The sequence below is a fragment of the Amphibalanus amphitrite genome, unplaced genomic scaffold (assembly GCF_019059575.1).
Source record: "Amphibalanus amphitrite isolate SeventyFive unplaced genomic scaffold, NRLGWU_Aamphi_draft 000884F_arrow, whole genome shotgun sequence".
Lineage (NCBI taxonomy): Eukaryota > Metazoa > Arthropoda > Thecostraca > Balanomorpha > Balanidae > Amphibalanus > Amphibalanus amphitrite.
In genome coordinates, this window is record NW_024882378.1 from 159703 (window position 1) to 187312 (window position 27610).

Genomic DNA, 27610 nt, shown 5'->3' on the forward strand with positions numbered 1-27610 from the left:
GCGGGTCGGTCGTCCCGCTCAGTCGGTCGCGCGCTGTCGAGGTCGACTCACGGCTCGTGCTGCTCGCGCGGGCCGCCGCACGAGACGCTACGTCGTCAACGTCAACGGCAACGGCAAGGGGTGCGTCTCGTTTCAACGTCAACTCACGAGTGTTTGTCAGAGTCTGCGTCATTCGGAAGTGGTAGCGATAGAGTTGGTGTCATCGACTTTGTCAGCGCCTTCATCAGGAGCTTCGTCAAGAGCTTCATCTCCATCAACGTTAGTGTCATCATCATCGTGAAGCTTGCCGTCAGTGCTAGCGTAGCGCTTGCGTTGGAGTTCGCGTGTTCCTACCTCCTGAGGACTTGTGGACCTGTCTTCTGCGAAGATAACATCAGCATTTGTGTGCAAGCTGTGTTGATATTTTAAAAGATTCTTGTTGGAGTTGGAGTTTCATCGTCGCACGAGGTCAATCTTCGCTGGATACGAATCAACTCCATTTCGAAGACGTTTGCCTCAACCCTTACCTTTTTTTACTTGAGTTTCGTCATAGCTTCCAAGTCCCGACATCCTGACCTCATAGTGACCTTCGTCTCATCCTCTTTCTCTCAATCCTGTACTCCAAGTCCGACGTTTGCATCATGAGGAGATAGCGTGGGGACCCGGTTGGTTTCAAGATCAACCTAAGAAGTGACACACTATAACTACAACTCATCTTCGAGTGTGACCAGTGTTTGTGTTCTGTTCTTGCGAACAAGTGTAGAGAAGCCCAAAAGAACACACCACGATGCGGTTAAGAAATTTGGCGTCGGCGGTAACAGGCGTGGTGGCTGCACTAGTTCTTTGCTCACATAGAACTCAGGTAAGTTGCACTAAAACTAACTGGATGCAGTCTGAGACGCACAGCCTAATTGGGTCATGCAAGACTCTGATTATGGACATATGTGTACATATAATTGGAATAATCACGAATGTGCGATGCTGCTGTGTATTTTTGCTGCATGCCTGGTGGTGGTTGTGTACAAAATGCCTAAAATCTCATCCTAACGCATGCTAAGTATTAGTTGAAAAGACAAATCTCCTCTTCATGTCAACCCATTTCAAACAAAAAGGCAATAAAAAATATGCTGTCAGTTGCCACCACATACAAATATCAATTTCGGAATATAAATTTGAGCAAAAACTCCGTCCCTAAATTTGAAATACCAGAGAAGACAAAAATCAAACGGGTCTCACCGAATTGGACATAGAGCCACTGACAGCCCGCTTTAACTGTATTTTGTCTTGTTTCACTGTCCTCCTGAAGGTAACTATGCCAGAAAGCCACATGAGTCCAAAGTGTAAAAAAGGTAGGGTAAAAACGTTTGATGTAATATCACCAAGATCCAGACCCATAAAAACAAGCCGTGAAGATTTCTAGACCGGAAAAGTCAGACACACGTAATTCATGCCTGAGATAACTTAGTCGCCACTATATCATTGTGTCTCTTGTTTGACCCTTGGCGACATGTTTTACACCCTAATTATAACACAAATGACCTCATTAGAGCTCCCACCACCCACACGTTACGGCGGCCGGCGCGTTGCGCCAGTTTTGTGTCACATACCGGGCCGGTGCGCCGGTTTAGTCACCGAGACGGAAACGGCGCCCACACGACTCAGGCGGCCAGGCCGGACGTGAGAAAACGAACAAACTGCCCTGGTCATAGACTGTTGTTTGACGGTCGCCGGCGACTTGTGATCGCTGGCCCGCGCTGATATTTGAACATGGAAATGTATCAATGGATGTGACAAAGCAGTAGGTCGCACACATAGAAGCTGTTCAAATAAGGAACGAATAGTGGGAACAATACCAAACAGCGCTTTTCAAAAGTAGCTGGGAAATCTTTTAGACAAGTGGCATCAAAATGGCAACACTTTGCTCTAAAAGGGTCGGCGTGGTGCTCTTCAATTGTCATTTTCATATGTAATGTCGGTAACAGAAAACACATAAGCTCTATTCATGTTGTTATTGGTACTGGTGTCCACGTTTATTTGTCTGTCATGTAAAATCGAGCCTTGCCTTCGTAAGGACACATCCGACTCGCCGAAGTATAACGTTCATTGTCTATAACATCCATTGTGAGTCACTCGTACAATCACCGACGACCAGAGGTCACATACGAGGTCGTCGGACGAGGTCGTCGGGGCCACCGCGCAGTCGGCTCACGTTTCACAAGGTCATAACGGTACTCGGGTACGGCGGCGCCTGACCCGGTGACACACCGGTTAACCCACCTCGGATCCTCCACGTTACGAGTCTCTCGGAGCTCTTGTTTTACGCCGTCTGCCGCTGTTTTCGTTATCTTCTGGTATCTTCTGATAGCTGCGGAGGCCTGATAGTTCCTGGAAGGACTTGATGGCTTCAAGGAAGTCTTAATTGGTCCTGGTAGCTCCTGATTTTATCTGCTAGCTCTTTGTATCTCCCGGTAGAGCCAAGCATCTCTTGGTAGGTCCTACGAGCTCCTCCATAATGCCTCCCGGTAGATTGTGGTAGGTCCTGGAGCCTCCTGTTAGCTCCTGCTAGCTGCCATGAAGTCCTGTTAGTTCTTGATATCCCCGAGCAACTTCTGGGGCCTCGGTAGGGCCTGATAGATTCTGGTATATCCTGGTATACCCTGGTATGTCCTGGTATATCCTGGTATATCCTGCTACCTTCCCACCGCTCGTATCCGGCCTGTAGTCGGGTTTCTCCGTCGGATCGATACCCGCCCCCGGACCGCCGAGTTGATGTCTGACCGGGCCATGGCGGCCTCTCGGCCAGCCTGCCGCGCCTGATTTGGGTCAGCGGGAGACGGAACAGGTCTCGGAGGCACCGCTCGTCTCGTCTCTCTCACCTCTCGTGGTTGAATCTCGCGTGTAAAGTCGAGAGTATATCGCTTCTCCCGCCTCTGATCAATAATCTTGCAACTAGCACTTGCCTGGAAGTTAAGAGCTTGCGACTAACGTCTCGCATCTCGTTTCAATTGCCCAACGTCCAACGCTCACCACGGCACTGGACGAAAATGACATCGCTTTTGTACTTAACGTTTGAAAAATGTGTCACGTCAAGATCGCAGCAACGTGCAGTGCAGATCGAGAGGGTAGGGATACGAATGAAGATCGTCGGTCACATTTACTATTGATCCATGAAATTATTGTGTAAAAATTGGTAGTTCTTTGCATTTCTTAATATAAAAACGTCAAATAAAAATTTGTAAAAATAGGCACGTGACAATCATATTCCTGAAATCGGCTGTGATAACGGTTCGAGGAGTTTGAAGCTTCTGGTTCAACGAAACCTTCCCACTTCATTTCCATTCTCTATGCGCTTGTCTAACGATCATCACTCAAAACCAGCTGGGGCCCGGCTGAGGCGCCGGACATCAGTCCAGGTTTGAGAGCCTCTACCGCGAGATTGTGAGCCCCTGGAGTGGGTCTCCCACGAGCCTCACCAGATGTTCATTTCGAACACGCACTCGGTCTATGACTAATGAATGAATTCGGTCAGCGCGACCTCAAACCGTGGAAAGCGACACCGTCTGTTTTAGAACACGTGACAGGCCGATCGGAAGCCTTTTCCTCGGAGGTTTTTCTTTTGAAAGGCACGTATGTTTCTGTAATGTCTTTGGTTACAAACGGCTTCAATCGATGGTGCATACTAAACACAAAACTTGTTTTTCACTCGGATGAGCCACACAAATTCATTAAATTATTGCTCAAAATTGTATTGACAAGTATTGAAATTGCAGGGAGATCGCTAAATTATCGTAATGAAGTCGGACGCTCATTGTATCTTGAGTTTGTCGCCACTTAACTTGAAACTCCTCGCATCACCACACTCGTCTGAGACTCCTGAACTTGGCCCTACATCCAGACATCTTTCCTTTATCACTCCATCTTTTGTGTTTCCCCAAGCGAAAGTGGTGCGATAACGATGAAACGTGACTTGAAAAAAAAATACGAACGTTGACACAGCAGTTGTTGATGTAGTAACTAGTAAGTAAAGATACTTTGGAAGTGGGAATGTCTTCCGGTAGTTTTCGATTGTTCTCCGTCCTAATCCAGACTTATTCAGACATTCATTAGGGGCATGACTAGGCCGAAAGCGAGTCATTTTGGCTCATGATCAGCGAACTGTTTGAACTGTTCCTGAACTATAAGTATAAACACGTCTGCAATATGCACCATGCATCTGACCTTGGCATCAGTGTTTAGGATTGTATCAAATGACAAACAATATACCTAAGCCAACCCAGTTTTCATCATTGAGACAAGAGAAAAGTTTCAACCCTTCTACTCCAATGATACCCAAACTCTCTGATCCAGAATATGCTCTTGATTTTTACTTATTGTCATTCAATATAATGTGACTTACGGCTTTTACATGCCTAACTGCTGGAATAAGTGTTACGAAAACAATACTCCATGAAATGCTTAGCGGCAAAACATAGTGTTCAATGTTCATCCGCACTCATCATGTCAAATAGAGGGTCATTTATACCACATAACGTCTCATTATCTCAGACAGTTTCGCTCGCATTTGTCGTAACAAGTACTCGGTACTTCGCATACCTCACGCTAATTCGTATTCAAATGCTGTAATTCAGTTCGCGTGTCTTACTAGCGTAACCGTATCACTCGGCTTGTCGAGCGTCCAGTACGTTGGTTGGTTGCTTGTTGAGAAGTTACGCATCTCAACTACTAAGCGCTATGCGGAACTCGCACACAGCCAGCGACAAGGTCACATGGCTAGTGCGAGAATCAAATTCTGTCTTTTTGTCTCTGCCTTTGTTGTAGTTTTGGGCAGTTCGGCATGGCTGGCTAGTGGCTATGCTGACTTAGCATGGCATAGCACACCTGGCTACCTGGATAGATGGCTCAAGAGGATAGGATCTGACTGCATATCCAAGTTCCGACTTCTCCCCACGTGCACTCGTACTTTTACCGTCGCGGATGACACGTCATCTTTCCCGCACTAATAGCCCTGAATGGTCGGTTACGGTCCGATTGGCAGCGACCCAATCTGACCGCTAATTAGCACGAAAGAAACGACCTAATTAGCACCCTCGGTGTCAATGTGTGACACCCGTGAGACGCCCTCGACACCCCTGTCAAGGTGACAGGGGGGATGGCGAGTGACACTGTTTAAAGCCGAGTGGATTGGATGTCAGCTATAAGGCCACGAGTACACAGGCTTTGGCTTTGACGCCGTGAAGTGTGCTTGAGTGCGGCGCTGTGGCTTTAGAAAACTGCCAAAGCTAACGGAACGCGGCCGTGACCAATGGAGAAAAAGTGATGCAAATGCGTCAGTAAATCTTAGCGTTCAATATAGTTTGTCTAAAAATGATACCAGAAACCCAAAATGATTTTTGAACGACAATCGTGTGATGATACTTGAAAACAAGTGTCATAAGGAATTTGGTACGGCTCCGCTGGCCGCCTCCTCCCCCTTGACGTCTGAACATTTGTCTCAGACTACGAGCAATATAAGTCTATTGATTATTTTTGAGTAACCTATTTCATGCAGCACGGGCATTCTCTGTTTTGTTAAAAGCTGATTCAGTGCCAATCCCATTGGTGCTAACTGCTAGACATTAATATTGTCCTAATGCATGTAAATGCACAAGGCACTCTTCTTTTTTTTTGTTTCTCTCTTCCCCTATTTGAATTTTGCACATTATAGACGCAATGCATGTAAATGGAAACATTTTATGTAATGCATGCAAGTTCCAGGTAGCTAGAATATAAATATTTCCATCATTTTCTTGTTAGAATCACGGATATCTTTACCAATGCTAGTGCACATCAATGTTGTGTCGACTGCAATGTAGCAAGCTACTAACAATGCATATATGTAAATCTGTATATAATTACCAGTCATAAAAGACAGCTGCTTGGTGTAAACCATTGGTACTGCTCATGTGTAGGAGCTGCTGCAGCTGATAAAATCGCGCTAACTGTTGTAAATTGCTGCTTCATTATTTGCCATCGCTGCATGCCACCGCTGCCATCGCTACTGTGTATATGCTGTGACCGCGAGTTCGCCCCGACGACCGCGACACTCCGGACCTGACCTGACCCGACCTGACCTGACCTGACCTGACGCCCGACCTGGCCCGGCCTTCCAGGCAGCTATGGGCTGGAACACTCTCTTCGGTGAGAGGCGCTACGAGCCGCCCAAACGCTGCAACTGCGGTGAGTAGGACCCATGGACGTGAAAAGACGGGCAACGACTGAGCCAGGTTCGAGTCTCATCAACGCCAAAATGTTTATACACATATGCCCGTAAACACAATACACATGCACTAACCACTGAATTGATTTCGACATTTTAAAATCAGTTTTCTAGGACAGAGAAATATCAAACACATCTCCACTTCCCACGAATACTTTTGAAAAAAGTGCGTACCACCATACACGATGCTTTAGAATCTTCGGTCGATTTTATCGCTCCATCCCGTGGGATGAGTGCTGCAACTGAAGGAAAGCTGAAAGCCTATCTGGCCATTCCCTCCCTCCTGTTGCTGATTTCTCTCACGAATGAATGCACAGTTGACCGTCACGTTCCACCAGCTACTGCACGATCTTACCCGATGTCACTAAGACAAAACACTGAGGGTAACTGCACAGTTCTAGCCCTCCATCACCAATGAGAGAACGCTCAGAGAAAAGAAAGGACAGTTGTGACACCTCGTCGTACGTTGCAAGACACCTAGCGGAACAAATCCTCAGATCCGAGAGGAGCTACCAGAGCAGCTAATAGCTCGTCAAATCTCACGCACTCAACTGTGAGTTGAGTTGTGCAATGGACGTGTTTCTCTTTCCCCTGTGGGTCTCTTTTCACGCCCTGATGCAATGTCACGTTTGTGCTCACCGTAATGATCATGACACGGAATATCACGACACCGCAGCTGTAAACATTGGAAAGCGATCGTCTCGGGATGTTTTTGTCCGTTCAGGGGTTTGGTGGTCTTCGCTGGACAGTTAGTGGCCGTGTAAAATGCTGTTTTCAATTGCGTGTTGTCCCACAACACTGACACAAATGTTCTACACGAGGACGAGACTACGGAAACGTGTAAAGGTAACATAGTTATATCCTGCTAGATGTTGGTAGTTTCAAAGTTCCCAGTTTCCTAGCATCAAAACACACGTTTTAGTTGGTTACGCCTCCCAAGTGACAAAGAACCTTAATTTCGTATACTTATATAATGTAAGGATTTATTACAATTTATCAAAAGCTGCCTGAGATACACCAACCGCCAACAAGCTAGTTAATCACCTCACATAATGTCACCACCACCTGTTACCGGGGCCGATAAAAGTCGCTCACTGTCCGACCCTGACGAAACCCGGCCATCTCTCTCACGCTGAGAACACGGCACATGTTGTAACTGGGAAACAGCCACTTCCTCCCAGGTAGTTAGTTCATTTCCCGGCGGGCGGGGCGCCGTGGTGGGGGGGGGGGGAGTCGAAGGGCCCTTCACCTTCCGTTTCTGAGAGACATGACTGCGAGCAAGGTCGAGCCACTCTCCAGACGGCAGGCCATTCAGTGAAAGTGACCAAAAATCATCACCGTCACTGCCGGAGAGCTCAGAATAGACCTTGACTCTAGAACGGTTACCGACCATCTTAGAAACGGTAGCGCGGGAAGTGACGATTTGTTCATGGCTCGTAAATAGAGTAGCGGCGCGCTAAGACGCTCCTGGCGCAAGGAACTATTCCTGGCGGATGGAAACGTTCAGAGCGGTGTGACGCTTGCCACGCGGTGAGACATTCACGGGCTGAGACATGCCCGGGGCATGTTGGTACCACCGTCTGTACTTTCTCTGGCATTGTCTGGATCAGCGTTCCGACTTCGGCGTGCCGCCCGGTAGCGAGTGGCTTCCGATCCATCGGTAATTTAACCTTCGGAAGGAATGTGTCCTCATGAAGAGACTGTTACTATTCTCCCGCACACCACAAGAGACTTCTAAAATGTACACTGTGCAGTGCAGGTCCTACACTGGCTCAGTGAAAATGAGCTAATGTATTTTTCACTACCACCTAATTCAATCCTTCCTGTGCTGGGTGCAAAAATATTAATGAAGTTAGGAGAGTAAGGTGATCGTGAATGTTTCTACGCGGGATGGGATCCATAATTAACATATTAGAAAGGGTGTTAGTGTCCACTAGCGATTGAATAGCATGGCGTAAGGGCATTTTCTCCCCTGCAGAATGCAAAGTGCACTGCACTCACTAGTAAATGAATAATAATCGATGTCACCAACAAAATTTATAAATATTCATTATTAACAATAATCAAATAAAATGCTCACCAAGTGATTTGAAACAAGACTGGAAAGTTGGCTGTGATGATCATAACACAAATTTAAAAACGGCACAACACGGTGAAGAAAAAAACATTGCTGCTGCCTCCAAATAACGCAACAACACTTCCCAAGGGCTTATCAACACCGTTAAAAGATAATAAAACTACTGCAAAGAAAGCACCTCAGATGGGACGCATGGAATCTACTCAGAATCTACTCAGATGCTGCTGGTAGATTCTGGGAGACTGCAACGAAGCATACCACACAAACCCCAATGGCCGGTACCTTCAACGGAGACCTTAAAACTAGCACCAACATAGCTCCAGGTGGCAATGGTCTTACGAACAATACGGGGAAGTCTTCGCACATCCTAGACACTGTCGATGGGTATTAGCGAGTGGAATAAATAGCTCAGAGGCTGATAAAATGCGATGCCATATAGGATGGTAGATATTGAACAGAAGTTGCATGCCTTTACAATGGTACGCTTGTGTCACGTTTATTTGCATTCAGTAGGTACTTCTGCTATACCTAACTATTGCGCTCCATCGTTGGCACGCTTGATCCAACTCTGTTATACTGTTTTAAACACAATCATTTTTGCTTCCCATATAAAGTAATCCAGCCAGTATAACTTGATTAACAATCCCTTACAAAGATCAATTCGGCTTAAAAGGCGTTTCAATGAACGCTTAAGAAGGCAAAGCGATACACTACGCAAGATATTACCTTGGAGGCCTTACCGCGAGGGAAGAATTTACGCAGCATGCTTCATACGTACAACAATACAAACAACGCAAACAACACTAACAAGATAAAGACGCTTTTAAGACGGATGTCCAAAACAGACTCCGTGCTTCGACATCAACAAATTCAAAAGAAATAGATCAAGCCCAAGAACTATGACTTTTGTAAGACAAGACTGACCACGGCTCTCTAAAAAAAATAAACAGTTAACTTTTAGCGACTCAACGACGCCCCACGACTCTGACATCATCCGACATCGACCAATCAAAAGACGCGCGTGCCGTGACCACTGAAGATCCCGGAATGCGGAGAGCTGAAATGTCACTCCTTACAGGCCGGAGTGATCCAAAAGGGACTATTTGATGATCTGCAAGCAATATTTGGGCCCGCCAAACCAATAGAAAGCGCAGAAAATGCAACGACCCCCGTCACCACAACCAACACAACCGAGGCGTCCAAAGAAAAACGGTGCGAAGAAGAATGTAAAAATGAGTTTGCAGGTAAAATAAGTAGGCTGCATTTCGAAACATTCCAACACAAGATTCCCCTTATTTGATAGTAGACATCGTTGCAAACAAAATAACTTAATGTTTATGGAAGCATCATAAAAAACGTAGATCCGTATTACTGTCATCACATTGCCTCTTTTTTCTTAGTGTCTAAGCATCACAAAGGCAGATCAACGCCATATCACACTGACAGATTCAGGTCATCAATACAGTAAAACTGTGAATTGCATGACCCACAATTTTACAAGCCAATACCAATAGGATGTTTGCATTTGTCTTGCAGGTCTGCCAGCTTTCAACGTCACTCAATAAAGTGTGCAATGTGCATTTGGGTTGCAGCTCTCCTGTTCAACTATTGACCACTCCCTTATTGAGTTGGTCTATCGAGGCCATACATCTCAGCAGTATCGTGATCAAACGTGACGTGAACATTTGCTTCGTGTTCTCTCTCTCTCCCTCTCCCTCTCTCTCCCTCTCTCTCTCTCTCTCTCTCTCTCTCTCTCTCTCTCTCTCTCTCTCTCTCTCTCTCTCTCTCTCTATCTCTCTCTCCTCCCTCTCTCTCTCTCTCTCTCTCTCTCTCTCTCTCTCTGGCTCCTCCCTCTCTCTCTTTTCGCCTACCAACATCTATATACAGTGTATGTACGCATGTAAATAGCAGCTGTGGGATAGAAGGTAGCTTTAGCTTTTTGGTAAATGACTCCTTGATCCAAACAGTTAACTCTTGAAATATAGGTGCTCTTAATAGCGTGAGAACCCAAATCTACATTGAAGCAACTCTTTAAGGTGCTCTCATAAGTGCTTGGATCGAATGTCGTTACCTGACATTTGTGCTTCACATTCGTATTTGTACATAGATGCTTTAGCCATGTTTTGTACAAAGCAGCAATGGCAGTAAACAAGAGCAGCGCGAATGCAAACGCACGAAGCTTCAACCTTCAATGTATTTGATTGTATATAATCGTTTTGCTGATGTCGATATGCATAAGGCTGTACAAAGCCTAGTTGCTGAGCTATATTAACACTAATACAGATAACCTATGTCCTGTTATAGACTCTGAAACCAGTGGCCGTGTATATTGTTGTGCAGCAATTTAGCTTTCAATCAACATCACTTACATGGCAACATATTCTGATCTACCTGCTACTGTCACTCATTTATTATTCGAGTCGTGTTTATTGTATTACATACACGTCACAACGACTTAAATGTAAAACCTTTTTAATCGGTAACTTGTACATGCGTCCCAAATTTTGACAGTTTATAATTGCCTAGCAGGATGCATAAAATCTAGAATACCAATGCGCATCTAGTTGTTACGGAGCGAGCGAAGCGAGCGTAGTCTTTCCTTAGATTAACGGAAATTTCTGAGTATGAGCGGCCGGCCGGCCGGCCGGCCGGCCGGCCGGCCGGCCGTGCGGACGCTTTTGCGAGGCTTATATCTCAGCAACCACTTGACCGATTTACATGCGGTAATTTTTGTAGGGTAGCTTCATTCCTTCTACCAAGTATTGGACTATTCCCGATGCATGTGGGTGACCGCTTATGCACGTGCCACGTGCAAAACGAAGAGGTGTCACTTTTGTAATTGTTGCAATATCTCGGTAACTACTTGACCGATTGCGCTGAAAGTTGGCATGTAGGTAGGCACCCACTAGGCACTGCATATCCATGTGCCAGAGTTGGGGTGCCGCTGCACGTGCGCACGTGCAGGGGTCGTTTCCAGATCTCGAGAACGGCTCGACCGATTGCGCTCAAATTTGGTACACAGTTAGGGACCGGTTACTAGGGTGCCGTGCACAAGTCAGTTGGGACCCATTTTGCACGTGCGCACGTGCAGGGTGCCGCTTCCAGATCTCGAGAACGGCTGGGCCGATTGTGCCCAAATTTGGCACATCGCTAGAGACCAGTCAGCAGGGTGCCGTGCACAAGTCAGTTGGAGGTACCCCCTCGAAATTTCGCACGTGCAAGACTCACCCCCTCGCTCGCTCCGTTAGTCGCCCCAAAAGGCGCTATACTGGTCTATAAGCCTGATGCGCGTTTTTCAATAGACGGCTACTCCCTGTGTATCTCTTTTCCCCAGTGTACGTTCACCAGTCCCACTGTGCGCCTCCCGCAGCGTGTGGGGTACCGAACCGCAGCACACGGGTGGTGGGCGGCCGGCCCTCGCGGATCAACGAGTACCCGTGGACAGTGGCACTCACCTACCGGGGCCGCTTCTACTGCGGGGGCACTCTCATCAACGACCGATACGTGCTCACCGCCGCGCACTGCATCAACGGGTGCGTACAATGTGTATCCGAAGGTTGGGACTTTTCAATTAGACAATCACTATTCTTTAGAATTGTGATTTTCTATTGAAAATCCCAACCTGAGCTACCTCTCTAGGGGGGTGTTTAGCGTTTCGGCCGCGATTTTGGTCATTTTGATCGCCGCCGAAACGGCACGGTAGATTTTCTTGCTTTTTTCAGCGTTTGGTCCCGTATCGGGGAGCTACCGGCTGGCATCGGTCGCTTGAAATATAATTAACCCGTTTTGGGGTAATCGGCACGTGCATTTTCCCATAGGGTTAACATGGGGGAAAATTGGAAATTCGATTTGCGAAAAATTTCGTCAATTATATTTGCTGATATTTTTAGGGTCGGATCTCGGGCTGGCACCCCAACTGACGGTGGTAATTATTTAAAATATAATTGACAAAATTTCGGGTAATCGTCACAAACAGTTACCCCATGTTGAGCCTATGGCGAATTCGAAAAATTATTTTCAAATCGATTTTGCCAAAAATTTCCACGTTAGATTTTGAAAATGTTCCAATATGTTGTGCCCCGGGGTGTCAACTACCACATGGTATGGGTCAGATATGGGGCGATTGAAAAGCACGTGCCACGTGCAAACGTGTTTGATGGGGTAACCTCCGGGAAAATCCGACATTGGCCTATTTGGGGTTCTATGGTGCGGAAACGACTTCAGCTAGCGACACCAAATCAGTGCAGCCGGTGAGCAGATGAGTCCAGCTTGTCGCACTAGTGGTCACGTGGCGCACGTGCTATTGCACGTGCCGTGGCACGGGGTCAATTTTGGTGCTTAAATATACTAGCATTGTGAAATGCAAGGAATGGGGGAAATAGCCGTCAGGCCGTCATTTTTTATGATAGGGTCGATCTGAAAACGGGTATAGACACAGAATGAAGGGGGCTAGAAAACTGCTATCTCGGATTTTTCGTAAAATGAAAAATTAAAAATTCTGGGGGAATTATATGTTCGAAAGGTGAAATTTCCCTAAATTTTCCCGTTTTTCGAGTTTAGCCGTCCACTGTTCAGAGACGGTCACACCGGCCGGGGTCATCTTTTACATGCTGATGGCCACGTCGATGGGTCATCACGTGGCGTGAACGGTGAAGCTATCAGAGGTCCGGCACGTGCCACGTGCCCACGTGTTTGAGTCGCGTACCTCCCAGATTATCGTGTGTTTGCCGATTTGTGGCGTTATAGCACGAAAACAGCACCAATCAGGAAGCCTGAAATGGTGCAACCGGCGAGGGGACAAGTCCTGCTTACACCACCAGTGGTTACGTGGCACACGTGCGAAGATGGGCACCTCCGTTGCGGAGATATTTTATAGTGAAATATTCAAATGTGCATAACTTTGTAAGTTTAAGTCCGATTGGGCTAGAATTTCGTGGGTGGATGAATTGTTAAGCGACATAAACGAATGCGCCATGTTTGTTGCAGTGCGCCACGTTTGTCTCAAAGCGGCATTTTTGCCGCAAAGCGCAGAATGTGCGTAACTTTGTCGAACATTGGACGATTAGGATTCGCTGTAATTAAGGGATGGCTGCTTAAACGGCAGATATGAATGCACCACATTTGCCGCAGGGCGCCATATTTGTCTTAATGCGTCAGTGTTTGCGTTTTGCCTACGGCGGGCGTTTTTTGCGGCGGCGTTTGCGTTTTTTCGGGGTTTGCGTTTGACGGCGGGCGGCCGTTTTTGCGTTTTTGGCGGTGTTTGCGTTTGGCGGCGGGCGGCCGTTTTTTGCGGCGTTTTGCGGTTGGCGGCGGGCGTGCGTGCGTTGCGGGCGTTTTTTGCGGTGGTGTTTGCGTTTTTTGCGGTTTTTGTGTTTGGCGGCGGGCGGGCGGGCGATGCGGGTGTTTTTGCGGTGTTTGCGTTTGGCGGCGGGCGGCGGTTTGCGGTGGGCGGCCGTTTTTTTTGCGGCGTTTTGCGGTTTGCGGCGGGCGGCCGTTTTTTTGCGCGCGGCCGTTTTTTGCGGCGTTTTGCGGTTTGCGGCGGGCGGCCGTTTTTTTAGGCGGTTTGCGGCGGGCGGCCGTTTTTTGCGGCGTTTTGCGGTTTGCGGTGGGCGGCCGTTTTTTGCGGCGTTTTGCGGTTGCCGGCGGCCGGCCTTTATTTGCGGATTTGCGGTTTGCGGCGGGCGTCCGTTTTTTTGCGGCGTTGCGCGGTTGGCGGCGGACGGGCGTTTTTTGCGGCGTTTTTTGCGTTTTTTTCTGCGGTTTTTGGCGGGCGGGCCATTGTTTTTTTGCGAAGTTTGCGTTTGCGTTTTGGGCGTGCGTTTTGCGGTTTTGCGTTTGGCGGCGGGCGGGCGGTTTTTCACAATTAAAGTCCCAACCTTCGGATCCGCAGTGCTGTTCGACAAGCGCTGCCCGGGCCTATCCGAAGGTTGGGACTTTTCAATTAGACAATCACTATTCTTTAGAATTGTGATTTTCTATTGAAAATCCCAACCTGAGCTACCTCTCTAGGGGGGTGTTTAGCGTTTCGGCCGCGATTTTGGTCATTTTGATCGCCGCCGAAACGGCACGGTAGAATTTCTTGCTATTTTCAGCGTTTGGTCCCGTATCGGGGAGCTACCGGCTGGCATCGGTCGCTTGAAATATAATTAACCCGTTTTGGGGTAATCGGCACGTGCATTTTCCCATAGGGTTAACATGGGGAAAAATTGGAAATTCGATTTGCGAAAAATTTCGTCAATTATATTTGTTAATATTTTTAGGGTCGGATCTCGGGCAGGCACCCCAACTGACGGTGGTAAAAACTTAAAATATAAATGACAAAATTTCGGGTAATCGTCACAAACAGTTACCCCATGCTGAGCCTATGGCGATTTCGAAAAATTATTTTCAAATCAATTTTGCCAAAAAATTCCGCGTTAGATTTTGGAAAAGTTCCAATATGTTGTGCACCGGGGTGTCGGCTACTACATGGTATGGGTCAGATATGGGGCGATTTAAAAGCACGTGCCACGTGCAAACGTGTTTGATGGGGTAACCTCCGGGAAAATCCGACATTGGCCAACTGGGGGTCCTATGGCGTGGAAACTACTACACCTAGCGACACCAAATCAACGCAGCCGGTGAGCAGATGAGTCCAGCTTGTTGCACTAGTGGTCACGTGGCGCACGTGCTATTGCACGTGCCGTGGCACGTGGTCAATTTTGGTGATTAAATATACTAGCATTGTGAAATCCAAGGAATGGGGGAATTGGCCGTCAGGCCGTCAGTTTTTTTGATAGGGTCGATCGGAAAACGGGTGTAGGCACAGAATGAAGGGGCCTAAAAAACTGCTATCTCGGATTTTTTGTAAAATGAAAAATTCAAAATTCTGGGGAAATTATATATTCGAAGGGTAAAATTTCCCTAAATTTTCCCGTTTTTCGAGTTTACCCGTCCACTGTTCAGGGACGGTGACACCGGCCGGGGTCATCTTTTATATGCTGATGGCCACGTCGATGGGTCATCACGTGGCGTGAACTGTGAAGCTATCAAAGGACCGGCACGTGCCACGTGGCCACGTGTTTGAGTCGCGTACCTCCCAGATTATCGTGTGTTTGCCGATTTGTGGCCTTATAGCACGAAAACAGCACAAGCCAGGAACACTGAAATGGTGCAATCAGTGAGGGGACAAGTCCTGCTTGCACCACCGGTGGTCACGTGGCACACGTGCAAATCTGGGCACCTCCGTTGCGGAGATATTTTATAGTGAAATATTGAAATGTACATAACTTTTTCAGTTTAAGTCCGATTGGGATAGAATTTGGTGGGTGGATGAATTGTTAAGCGACATGAACGAATGCGCCATGTTTGTTGCAGTGCGCCACGTTTGTCTCAAAGCGCCATTTTTGCCGCAAAGCGCAGAATGTGCGTAACTTTGTCGAACATTGGTCGATTAGGATGCGCTGTAATTAAGGGATGGCTGCTTAAACGGCAGATATGAATGCACCACATTTACCGCAGGGCGCCATATTTGTCTTAATGCGTCAGTGTAAGCGTTTTGCCTACGGCGGGCGTTTTTTTGCGGCGGTGTTTGCGTTTTTTTTTCGGGGTTTGCGTTTGACGGCGGGCGGCCGTTTATGCGTTTTTGGCGGTGTTTGCGTTTGGCGGCGGGCGGCCGTTTTTTTGCGGCGTTTTGCGGTTGGCGGCGGGCGTGCGTGCGTTGCGGGCGTTTTTTTTTGCGGCGGTGTTTGCGTTTTTTGCGGTTTTTGTGTTTGGCGGCGGGCGGGCGGGCGATGCGGGTGTTTTTGCTGTTTGGCGGCGGGCAGCCGTTTTAGCGGCGGTTTGCGGCGGGCGGCCGTTTTTTGCGGCGTTTTGCGGTTTGCGGCGGGCGGCCGTTTTTTGCGGCGTTTTGTGGTTTGCGGCGGGCGGCCGTTTTTTACGGCGTTTTGCGGTTGCCGGCGGCCGGCCGTTATTTGCGGTTAGCGGCGGGTATCCGAAGGTTGGGACTTTTCAATTAAGAACAATCACTATTCTTTAGAATTGTGATTTTCTATTGAAAATCCCAACCTGAGCTACCTCTCTAGGGGGGTGTTTAGCGTTTCTGCCGCGATTTTGGTCATTTTGATCGCCGCCGAAACGGCACGGTAGAATTTCTTGCCATTTTCAGCGTTTGGTCCCGTATCGGGGAGCTACCGGCTGGCATCGGTCGCTTGAAATATAATTAACCCGTTTTGGGGTAATCGGCACGTGCATTTTCCCATAGGGTTAACATGGGGGAAAATTGAAAATTCGATTTGCGAAAAATTTCGTCAATTATATTTGCTGATATTTTTAGGGTCGGATCTCGGGCTGGCACCCCAACTGACGGTGGTAATTATTTAAAATATAATTGACAAAATTTCGGGTAATCGTCACAAACAGTTACCCCATGTTGAGCCTATGGCGAATTCGAAAAATTATTTTCAAATCGATTTTGCAAAAAATTTCCACGTTAGATTTTGAAAATGTTCCAATATGTTGTGCCCCGGGGTGTCGGCTACCACATGGTATGGGTCAGATATGGGGCGATCGAAAAGCACGTGCCACGTGCAAACGTGTTTGATGGGGTAACCTCCGGGAAAATCCGACATTGGCCTATTTGGGGTTCTATGGCGCGGAAACGACTTCAGCTAGCGACACCAAATCAGTGCAGCCGGTGAGCAGATGAGTCCATCTTGTCGCACTAGTGGTCACGTGGCGCACGTGCTATTGCACGTGCCGTGGCACGGGGTCAATTTTGGTGATTAAATATACTAGCATTGTGAAATGCAAGGAATGGGGGAAATAGCCGTCAGGCCGTCAGTTTTTATGATAGGGTCGATCTGAAAACGGGTATAGACACAGAATGAAGGGGGCTAGAAAACTGCTATCTCGGATTTTTCGTAAAATGAAAAATTAAAAATTCTGGGGGAATTATATGTTCGAAAGGTGAAATTTCCCTAAATTTTCCCGTTTTTCGAGTTTAGCCGTCCACTGTTCAGAGACGGTGACACCGGCCGGGGTCATCTTTTACATGCTGATGGCCACGTCGATGGGTCATCACGTGGCGTGAACGGTGAAGCTATCAGAGGTCCGGCACGTGCCAAGTGGCCACGTGTTTGAGTCACGTACCTCCCAGATTATCGTGTGTTGTCCGATTTGTGGCCTTAGAGCACGTAAACTGCACCAGTTAAGAAGCCTGAAATGGTGCAATCAGTGAGGGGACAAGTCCTGCTTACACCACCAGTGGTCACGTGGCACACGTGCGAAGATGGGCACCTCCGTTGCGGAGATATTTTATAGTGAAATATTCAAATGTACATAACTTTTTCAGTTTAAGTCCGATTGGGCTAGAATTTGGTGGGTGGATGAATTGTTAAGCGACATGAACGAATGCGCCATGTTTGTTGCAGTGCGCCACGTTTGTCTCAAAGCGCCATTTTTGCCGCAAAGCGCAGAATGTGCGTAACTTTGTCGAACATTGGACGATTAGGATGCGCTGTAATTAAGGGATGGCTGCTTATACGGCAGATATGAATGCACCACATTTGCCGCAGGACGCCATATTTGTCTTAATGCGTCAGTGTTTGCGTTTTGCCTACGGCGGGCGTTTTTTGCGGCGGCGTTTGCGTTTTTTCGGTGTTTGCGTTTGACGGCGGGCGGCCGTTTTTGCGTTTTTGGCGGTGTTTGCGTTTGGCGGCGGGCGGCCGTTTTTGCGGCGTTTTGCGGTTGGCGGCGGGCGTGCGTGCGTTGCGGGCGTTTTTTTGCGGCGGTGTTTGCGTTTTTTGCGGTTTTTGTGTTTGGCAGCGGGCGGGCGGGCGATGCGGGTGTTTTTGCTGTTTGCGTTTGGCGGCGGGCGGCCGTTTTAGCGGCGGTTTGCGGCGAGCGGCCGTTTTTTTGTGGCGTTTTGCGGTTTGCGGCGGGCGGCCGTTTTTTGCGGCGTTTTGTGGTTTGCGGCGGGCGGCCGTTTTTTTGCGGCGTTTCGCGGTTGGCGGCGGGCGATGCGGTTTTTTTTTGCGGCGGCGTGGTTTGCGTTTTTTGCGGTGTTTGCGTTTTGCGGCGGACGGGCGGTGTTTGGCGGCGTTTTTGCGTTTTTTTGTGCGGTTTTCGGCGCGCGGGCGATTGTTTTTTTGCGAAGTTTGCGTTGGCGTTTTGGGCGTGCGGTTTGCGCGTTTTGCGGTTTTGCGTTTTGCGGCGGGCGGGCGGTTTTTCACAATTAAAGTCCCAACCTTCGGATCCGCAGTGCTGTTCGATAAGCGCTGCCCGGGCTATATCCGAAGGTTGGGACTTTTCAATTAAGAACAATCACTATTCTTTAGAATTGTGATTTTCTATTGAAAATCCCAACCTGAGCTACCTCTCTAGGGGGGTGTTTAGCGTTTCGGCCGCGATTTGGGTCATCTTGATACCCTCGAAAACGGCACGGTAGAATTTCTTGCCATTTTCAGCGTTTGGTGCCGTATCGGGGAGCTACCGGCTGGCATCGGTCGCTTGAAATATAATTAACCCGTTTTGGGGTAATCGGCACGTGCATTTTCCCATAGGGTTAACATGGGGGAAAATTGGAAATTCGATTTGCGAAAAATTTCGTCAATTATATTTGCTGATATTTTTAGGGTCGGATCTCGGGCAGGCACCCCAACTGACGGTGGTAATTATTTAAAATATAATTGACAAAATTTCGGGTAATCGTCACGAACAGTTACCCCATGTTGAGCCTATGGCGAATTCGAAAAATTATTTTCAAATCGATTTTGCAAAAAATTTCCACGTTAGATTTTGAAAACGTTCCAATATGTTGTGCCCCGGGGTGTCGGCTACCACATGGTATGGGTCAGATATGGGGCGATTGAAAAGCACGTGCCACGTGCAAACGTGTTTGATGGGGTAACCTCCCGGAAAATCCGACATTGGCCAACTGGGGGTCCTATGGCGTGGAAACGACTTCAACTAGCGACACCAAATCAGTGCAGCCGGTGAGCAGATGAGTCCAGCTTGTCGCAATAGTGGTCACGTGGCGCACGTGCTATTGCACGTGCTGTGGCACGGGGTCAATTTTGGTGCTTAAATATACTAGCATAGTGAAATGCAAGGACTGGGGGAAATAGCCGTCAGGCCGTCAGTTTTTTTGATAGGGTCGATCTGAAAACGGGTATAGGCACAGAATGAAGGGAGCTAAAAAACTGCTATCTCGGATTTTTTGTAAAATGAAAAATTCAAAATTCTGGGGAAATTATATATTTGAAAGGTGAAATTTCCCTAAATTTTCCCGTTTTTCGAGTTTAGCCGTCCACTGTTCAGAGACGGTCACACCGGCCGGGGTCATCTTTTACATGCTGATGGCCACGTCGATGGGTCATCACGTGGCGTGAACGGTGAAGCTATCAGAGGTCCGGCACGTGCCACGTGCCCACGTGTTTGAGTCGCGTACCTCCCAGATTATCGTGTGTTTGCCGATTTGTGGCGTTATAGCACGAAAACAGCACCAGTCAGGAAGCCTGAAATGGTGCAACCGGCGAGGGGACAAGTCCTGCTTACACCACCAGTGGTTACGTGGCACACGTGCGAAGATGGGCACCTCCGTTGCGGAGATATTTTATAGTGAAATATTCAAATGTACATAACTTTTTCAGTTTAAGTCCGATTGGGCTAGAATTTGGTGGGTGGATGAATTGTTAAGCGACATGAACGAATGCGCCATGTTTGTTGCAGTGCGCCACGTTTGTCTCAAAGCGCCATTTTTGCCGCAAAGCGCAGAATGTGCGTAACTTTGTCGAACATTGGACGATTAGGATGCGCTGTAATTAAGAGATGGCTGCTTAAACGGCAGATATGAATGCACCACATTTGCCGCAGGGCGCCATATTTGTCTTTATGCGTCAGTGTTTGCGTTTTGCCTACGGCGGGCGTTTTTTTTGCGGCGGTGTTTGCGTTTTTTTTTCGGTGTTTGCGTTTGACGGCGGGCGGCCGTTTTTGCGTTTTTGGCGGTGTTTGCGTTTGGCGGCGGGCGGCCGTTTTTTGCAGCGGTTTGCGGTTGGCGGCGGGCGTGCGTGCGTTGCGGGCGTTTTTTTTTGCGGCGGTGTTTGCGTTTTTTGCGGTTTTTGTGTTTGGCGGCGGGCGGGCGGGCGATGCGGGTGTTTTTTCTGTTTGCGTTTGGCGGCGTGCGGCCGTTTTGGCGGCGGTTTGCGGCGGGCGGCCGTTTTTTTTTGCGGCGTTTTGCGGTTTGCGGCGGGCGGCCGTTTTTTGCGGCGTTTTGTGGTTTGCGGCTGGCGGCCGTTATTTGCGGTTAGCGGCAGGCGGCGGGCGGTCGTTTTTTGCGGCGTTTGGCGGTTTGCGGCGGGCGGCCGTTTTAGCGGTTGTTTGCAGCGGGCGGACGTTTTTTGCGGCGTTTTTTTGTGGTTTGCGGCGGGCGGCCGTTTTTTTTTGCGGCGTTTGCGGTTGACGGCGGCCGGGCGTTATTTGCGTTGTTGCGGTTTGCGGCGGGCGGGCGTTTTTTTTGCGGCGTTTTTTTGCGTTTTTTTCTGCGGTTTTCGGCGGGCGGGCGATTGTTTTTTTGCGAAGTTTGCGTTTGCGTTTTGGGCGTGCGTTTTGCGGTGTTTGCGTTTGGCGGCGGGCGGGCGGTTTTTCACAATTAAAGTCCCAACCTTCGGATCCGCAGAGCTGTTCGACAAGCGCTGCCCGGGCCTATGAGAATGGCCCACTGGGCGACTAAGTGTCTCCTCCATTGGTTTTGTTTTTGGAGAGAAAGCCCAGACTCGACGAGTGCTTCCTCGGGTAACTTGGAATCACTTGTTGAGGTTTACTGGAAAAGTTGGCTTTATTTACATCCTTAGGTTGTTACCTCTTTTCTTATATGGCCACATCTTGAGTTTGGTTCACCCTCTTTTCCAGCTCAATCACCTCTTGGCCCACTGTCCATATTTAGAATAATCGAAGTAATGGCTCATCCTGCTAGTATAGTCTTACTTTCATTCATTCATTCATTCATTCATTCATTCATTCATTCATTCATTCATTCATTCATTCATTCATTCATTCATTCATTCATTCATTCATTCATTTGTTAGTTCATTCATTCATTCATTCATTCATTCATTCATTCATTCATTCAATCATTCATTCATTCATTCATTCATTCATTCATTCAGTCAGTCAGTCAGTCAGTCAGTCATTCGTTTTTCATTCATTCATTCATTTATTTATTCATTCTCTCCCTCTTCTTCCTCTCTCCGTTTCTCGGTTGTAGAACAATATCCTCCCTTGCGTCACGCACTCAGCCCCACTGTGCGTGCGGTGCGCCGTGTGACCGGTGTATGCTCCCGTGACGTCATTAAAATCGTTCCGTCGTCACGCTCCCAAAGGCAGCGAGTTTCTCCGAACGCTGTGAGCCAGACAGACAGCTGGTGATGGCTGCGTTATTCAAGTGTTTGGCAGGTACTGATGAAAAAACATCTCTTTCATGGTCACTCGTGATTTATTGGCTATAAGTAAAATATTTGAGTGGATTTGATGAATGAAATGTGGCAAATGTATGCTACAAATCTACAATGGTGACAGAAAAACACTTACCAAGTCCGTTAAAGATTTATTAAACAAAAACACCAGAGTTCAGGGATTATCAAAAGGAAGACCACTTGGCTCAGCCTACTCCTAGCTCTCGTCGACAAAGTAAAAATGAAAACCACTCTTTAGAAGAAGAAATGTATTTAAGGCCGTTTAACATAAGGTTCAACATGACAACCACATTTCAGCCATGAAAAATGACAACTCATGACTTGGATACCAGCCATCAAACATGCTACGCTAGTGCTATTAGTCCACTCCATTTCGTCTCTTGTCGAAACTAAAGCTTACGGAACGTTATCCACTCTCCTCTAGCATGACTTGGCACTTGCTAACTTCCGTTTACTACGCTAGCTCAACCGTATCAGCAGAAATGTCTAAATCACGGTGTAGCTCTCACGTGACGTGTCGCGTCGGATACCACGGCTAGAGAGAAATACTTCCGAGCGGAACCGTTGTCACGCCACTGTGCGGGCCATCTGTAAACGCCGTGAAAGTGAGAATGGATGCTTCGAAATCGGAGGACCATTACACGACAGTCGCAGCTCAATGAACATCGTGGTCATTTATGAGTGTAAATGGTGGCCAGTGCCAGTACCACCCTCATGTGTCAGCATAAGACATTGAAGAACAATCTCATTTGATAATAAATGTATGAAACGTTTTGAGCAGCAGGTTGTAATAGGGAAAGAAGAAGTTCATTTGCTATCAGAAGGTTAGGGTTTATGTTCGATTTTATCTTCGAATAAAATACTCATATCATTTTAATTCAATAACATTCAAACTCGCATGTATTTTAAGTTTAACCAAAACATTCATCTACCTTCATTCTAAGCACATCTTTCTACTAAAACGTGTTTCGTAATCAATATTGTACATATGTAATAACATGGCGTGTTTCTATCCACAACAGGCTGAACCACCATCGGGTCGAGGTCACGCTCGGGGAACACGACCGGAATCTGCCCTTCGAGGCCATCACCCTCAAAACGAGGGTGCTGTGGTGGTTGAAACATCCCGACTTTGACGCCAAGACGTTCAACAACGACATCGCCGTGATACGCATGAAGGATCCGGTGGATTTTAGCCGCATCATGAGGCCTGTCTGTCTGCCCAAACCAGGTGAGGATGATAATTTCCCTTGACGCCAAAGTATCTACTCTCCCCCCCCCCGAAGAAAAAATCGTTTGCCTATTATTTGCTTAAAATGTTGACTGCTTTACGCCTGCCCGATATTCACTCAGTAAGCATACCTCGTAAGAGTATGCACTATGCAGCTCTTGTTGACCAATCTCGCCGAGAGAAATTGATAGAGAAACCGAATCCCAAGGCGTTAGAATCAGGATGCACGTGCTCGTCGCAACAAAATCAGCTCGAATGTGATGCAACAAATGCAAATGCAATCACATCCCTGAGCCGATCTTTCACTAGGCTGGACCTCATAATTCATTTGTGACATTATCGTAACGTTCGTGGGTTGCATGTGCAGCAGCCTAACCTACCAGCATCTCAACCTCCTCATGATTCCCGACTGGTCGCCTCTCCATGCTTCATCAGATACATAGCGGGTAACATATATGACTGGAAGTGGGGCTGCAATAAATGAAGTTATGCCGTCCAATAAAAAAGAAAAGTTTATTTGTTGTGTTCTCAAATATTTTGCAAACATATAATCCATCAGAGTATAAATAAACAAATCAATCAATCAATTCGTAATGACTGGGTATAAATATTTGACAAATGATTAATATTGTTCTCCTGTCTCACCCAAACCACCCATGATCAGCGTCCCTAATCGATCGTCTCTCCCACTCTCAGGTTACAACTACACTGGCGAGAAGGTGACGGTGGTCGGATGGGGTCGGACCTCCGAGGGCGGCAACACGGCCAACCTGCTGCAGGAGGTGCTGCTGCCCGTCTTCAGCAACGCCGAGTGTCGCAGTCTCAAATACGACCCCGAGGAGATCACCAACAACATGCTCTGCGCCGGCTACACGCAGGGAAAGATCGACGCTTGTCAGGTCAGTCTCAAGGGTGCTGGAGGGTCTCGGCATGATTTAATGTATCGCTCACTTTACGCTTGGTCGTATCGTTATAACAGCCACTAGCCAAGTAACAAAGGTCCTCATTTGGCGCGAATCAAGATTTAATCCTTTCAGCCCCGCTTGACGAAATTCAAGACGCTTTCTTTGCATGCAAAAAAATCGCTTCAATCATACCAGGCCTAAAATACAGATGTAAAGAAAACCACTAACAAAGGCATCAAAAACCACATCGACAAACATCTCGACTATACCCCCACCACACCCCTGATAGATACATCGCCGGCAGACGGTGTCACTTTCTACCCCGCGACAAGCGGTGCGGCACATTTCCCACGGAAAACGACAAAAGTGAAACTTAATTCGCGTCGCTGCCGACACTGGTGACGGCTGCAGATGCCCCAGGGCGGTTTTGGCGGTCAGACGTGGTCCCTCAACTGGAGCTTGTCGCACGGAACGAAAGGGCCTGAATGAATGAGCGCTTCGCGACGAGTTGCCAACTGGTGGCAGTGGTAGCGTGAGATCTCGCTGAAGTGATTAATTTGCTAATTGGTATGTTGATGTGAAGGTTGTCGTTAAATCATTAGGCGTGGAAACTATGGTTCATGAGTGGTAGCAGTTTGAAGCTTGTGCAATATGTTAAAGTCGCTTACGAAATAGCTTCTGTCTGCCATTTGAAGAAAGTTAGCTTGAAGAGAATGGTATATCATGTGAGCGATGAAATAAGTATCTTATTCTAGATATTAGTATGAAACAGCCGGTAATGAGGAGCATCTTGCCGTGGATTACAAATGCATAGATTGGTAATTTGCGGGAGCCGGTCTAGTCGTCAGCTGGAAACATTTGCAAAATTCTCCTTCCTTGGTTACCCGTTCAGAATAGGTATAATTCTTGCATAACAGAAGCTTGTTACACGTAAGTTATCTCCAACGGAACATATGTTTCTTCGGCTAGTGAAACAGCACACCTATGGATATTCTTAACACGAAAAAATAAAAACACCTCTTTCCAGGTTCAAATAGTTGCTTTGATATTGACAAACTTCTTAATGACCAAATCAAACAACCATGAGACTCAATGATACACTGATCAAGGTTAAACTGATCACTGATCAGGCTTTGGCTAAACCCGAAGACGCATTTCAACCAGCCTCTGTATGAGTGGATCCCGAAAAATAAAATCCACAGCCCCTCGCTTTTCAGCGCACCTACAACTTCTAAATCCATCACCGCCACCCAAGCAAACACCACAGTCACGCACAGCTACGAGTGAGACCAAGAGAAACAACCACGGACACGCGACCAATCGACAACAATTGACCGAAAAGTGGGACGCTTTTTCGGCGGCACGCTCGCACCCAGTGCACGAGCACCTCAGGGCACGTGCACAGGCATGCACAGTCACACGCACGGAGCGCGCACATAATCGTGCACGTGCATTTTAAGCTCCATGTGAACGGCAAACTCCCGGAAAGTGTTCCCAAAGCGCGTACCGTTTCTGTGAACGCGTTTATAAACGAGCCGTGTCAGTGCGTGAGCAGATTTAGGGCGTAGCTCGGCCATGGTGCGTGCGAGGAGCCCATTCGTGTCGTGCCGTTTGTGCGTGAGAGTTTCTCTGACACACACTGGAGCTGTATTAACGGTGCATGATGCTTTTAGGTATAGAAACAGCAGTTGTACAGACTGATGACGCGTGTGTTGTTTTTCTTCTGCAGGGAGACAGCGGAGGACCAATGCTGTGGCAGTCCAAAGATGGAAAGACAGATCTAATCGGTAAGTTTCAAATGCTGAAATTTAAACAATAAATGTCACTCATGTCAGAGGTGTTATGCGGGGAGCGTTACGAATGTATTCAGCCAAGAACACCGCATAATCCATACTCATCACGTACTGTGGAAGCGAGGTGCTAAAACTGTTCATGCAAACATAATTTCCTATCAGCGATAATTTAAATGGCTGTGAAGGTAACAATGAACGATGCTGCGACGATTATTACGGCTTGTAACTTTTACGTAACAGTTAATTTAGGTGTTGCTAAAGACAAGAGCAATGAGCTCGGTCGATAATTATGAACTCGTAGATTACCAGCCCCGTAATTAGTAGTAATGTAAGCTACATGACACCTTTCTGATTGAAATCGTAGAATGCCATAGGTCGGAAACGCCCTCAATTAATCACCCAGGTTTCATGACCCTCCACACCCTGAACTGTGAGTTTGTTCCCCAGTACAGCACCCCTAACACCCCCCCCCCTCCCTCGTCAGGTATCGTCAGCTGGGGCCAGGGCTGCGGCCGGCCCGGCCTGCCCGGCGTCTACACCCGAGTCGTCAACTACCTCGATTGGATCGAAGAGAACACCCCAGACGCGTGTTACTGCGGCCGGCGTACACCGCGAGGCCGTCGCCACGCGCCCGGAGGAGCGCAAAGCAGCGCGAATGGAGCGGGCGGGTCGGCGCATTCCTCAGATTCCGCCACCGCAGCCAGTGGCTCCCAGCACACGAGATCTACCTCGCCAACCGGCCGCCGGCGCGGGGCTTATGTCGACCCCGACAGGCGTGTGAGGGTGGGCCATGACACCCACAGCGTCACGGCAGACCACACCACAGCCGTGACGGCCGGGTCAGAGCCGACCCGACCCGTCTCAACCGCCAGCCAACTCCGGCACTGGAGCTAACGGCTCTGGGACTGTGCATAGTACTCGTACTTCCTATGTAGCGCACGGCGCTGACCGTGCCGCAGCAGAGTCAACCGTGGCGCGCGGCCGACGTCACCGTCACCGGTGGTAGCGGCGGGTAATTGCCGTCACCCCCGGCCTCCGCCGGGCCGGCGCGCCGCCCGGTGACCTCTGAAGTGGAACACCAGCTGACCCATTTCCCGGCTAGCCGGTGCCATGCGGCGCTATGCGGGCCGGCCGGCCGGCCGACCTGACCGCGCCGTTTTCCAGCCGCCGCCTCCAGTCACAGGCGGAGGAGGAGCAGGCGAAAGCGGAGGCGGGGCGGGGCGGAAAGGCGGAGACGGTGGCGGAAAGGCGGAATCGGTTCAGTGGTCGCTGTGACGGAGTCGATAGAAGTCACGAATTAGAATCAAAGATCGAGTTAGCATGGTGAAAAGTGACCGGAAGGTCATCGGAAGGTCAGCGAATGAGTCCAAAAAAAGCTCAGTGGTGCTGCTTCTAAGCGGCAAAACTACCGTAGTGGACACAAACTCGACGTGCGTGTGCGTGCATAATATGGATTTTAAGTGGTGTGTCTTTGTCTTTCAACCCAGCATGGACTGAGGGAGTGGTGTATTAGTGAGAGCAAGGCCGCGAGACCAGAGAGGAGAAAGAGGAGAGGGGAGAGAGGAGAGAGCCGCGCAAAGGATACCGTTCGTCGCTAGCCATGCGAGTAACTAGCTGAACTATGTTACGATAGATGACTGCTGTGTCGCAAGACGTCGCAGTGAATGTAGAGTTCAGTCACGTGACGACGCCGTCGTATGTCCTCATAGTCACGTGCCCCCCGAGTGTCGTCATGAAAACTACGGTCAATAATTCACACGGTTATCGAACGGTTTTCCGAGAGTTGTTACACGTTTCCGTGGTGCTGAAAGCCGCCGACGTTCCTTATTTTGTTTGTTCTGTTATCAACACGTTGTACCTCTGCCGCATACAATATGACTGAACGTACAAAGCAACAATAAAATGATGCGTTCTCCGA

At 48.2% G+C, this 27610-nt stretch overlaps 1 protein-coding gene across 2 annotated transcripts; it reads left to right on the forward strand.

Moving 5' to 3' along the window:
• Positions 1-20: 20 nt before the first annotated feature.
• Positions 21-27610, forward strand: LOC122367631 (trypsin-1-like). Of its 2 annotated transcripts, none has more exons than XM_043340936.1 (7): positions 21-841; positions 6129-6195; positions 11683-11845; positions 22786-22994; positions 23691-23893; positions 25629-25686; positions 26177-27610. In XM_043340936.1, exons 1-7 carry the CDS (start codon positions 767-769, stop codon positions 26584-26586), a joined length of 1185 nt encoding a protein of 394 aa, XP_043196871.1. In that variant the 5' UTR covers positions 21-766; the 3' UTR covers positions 26587-27610. The 2 variants fall into 2 exon arrangements, with proteins under 2 accessions (XP_043196871.1, XP_043196870.1); XM_043340935.1 differs by lacking the exon at positions 6129-6195 and adding an exon at positions 9391-9556 and having other exon boundaries at positions 583-841.

Coding starts and splice junctions, on each gene's coding strand:
- LOC122367631 (XM_043340935.1), top strand. CDS start 767: ATGCGGTTAAGAAATTTGGCGTCGGCGGTAACAGGCGTGGTGGCTGCA. Junction 842..9,390: donor TTTGCTCACATAGAACTCAG/GTAAGTTGCACT, acceptor CACTCCTTACAG/GCCGGAGTGATCCAAAAGGG. Junction 9,557..11,682: donor ATGTAAAAATGAGTTTGCAG/GTAAAATAAGTA, acceptor CGCCTCCCGCAG/CGTGTGGGGTACCGAACCGC.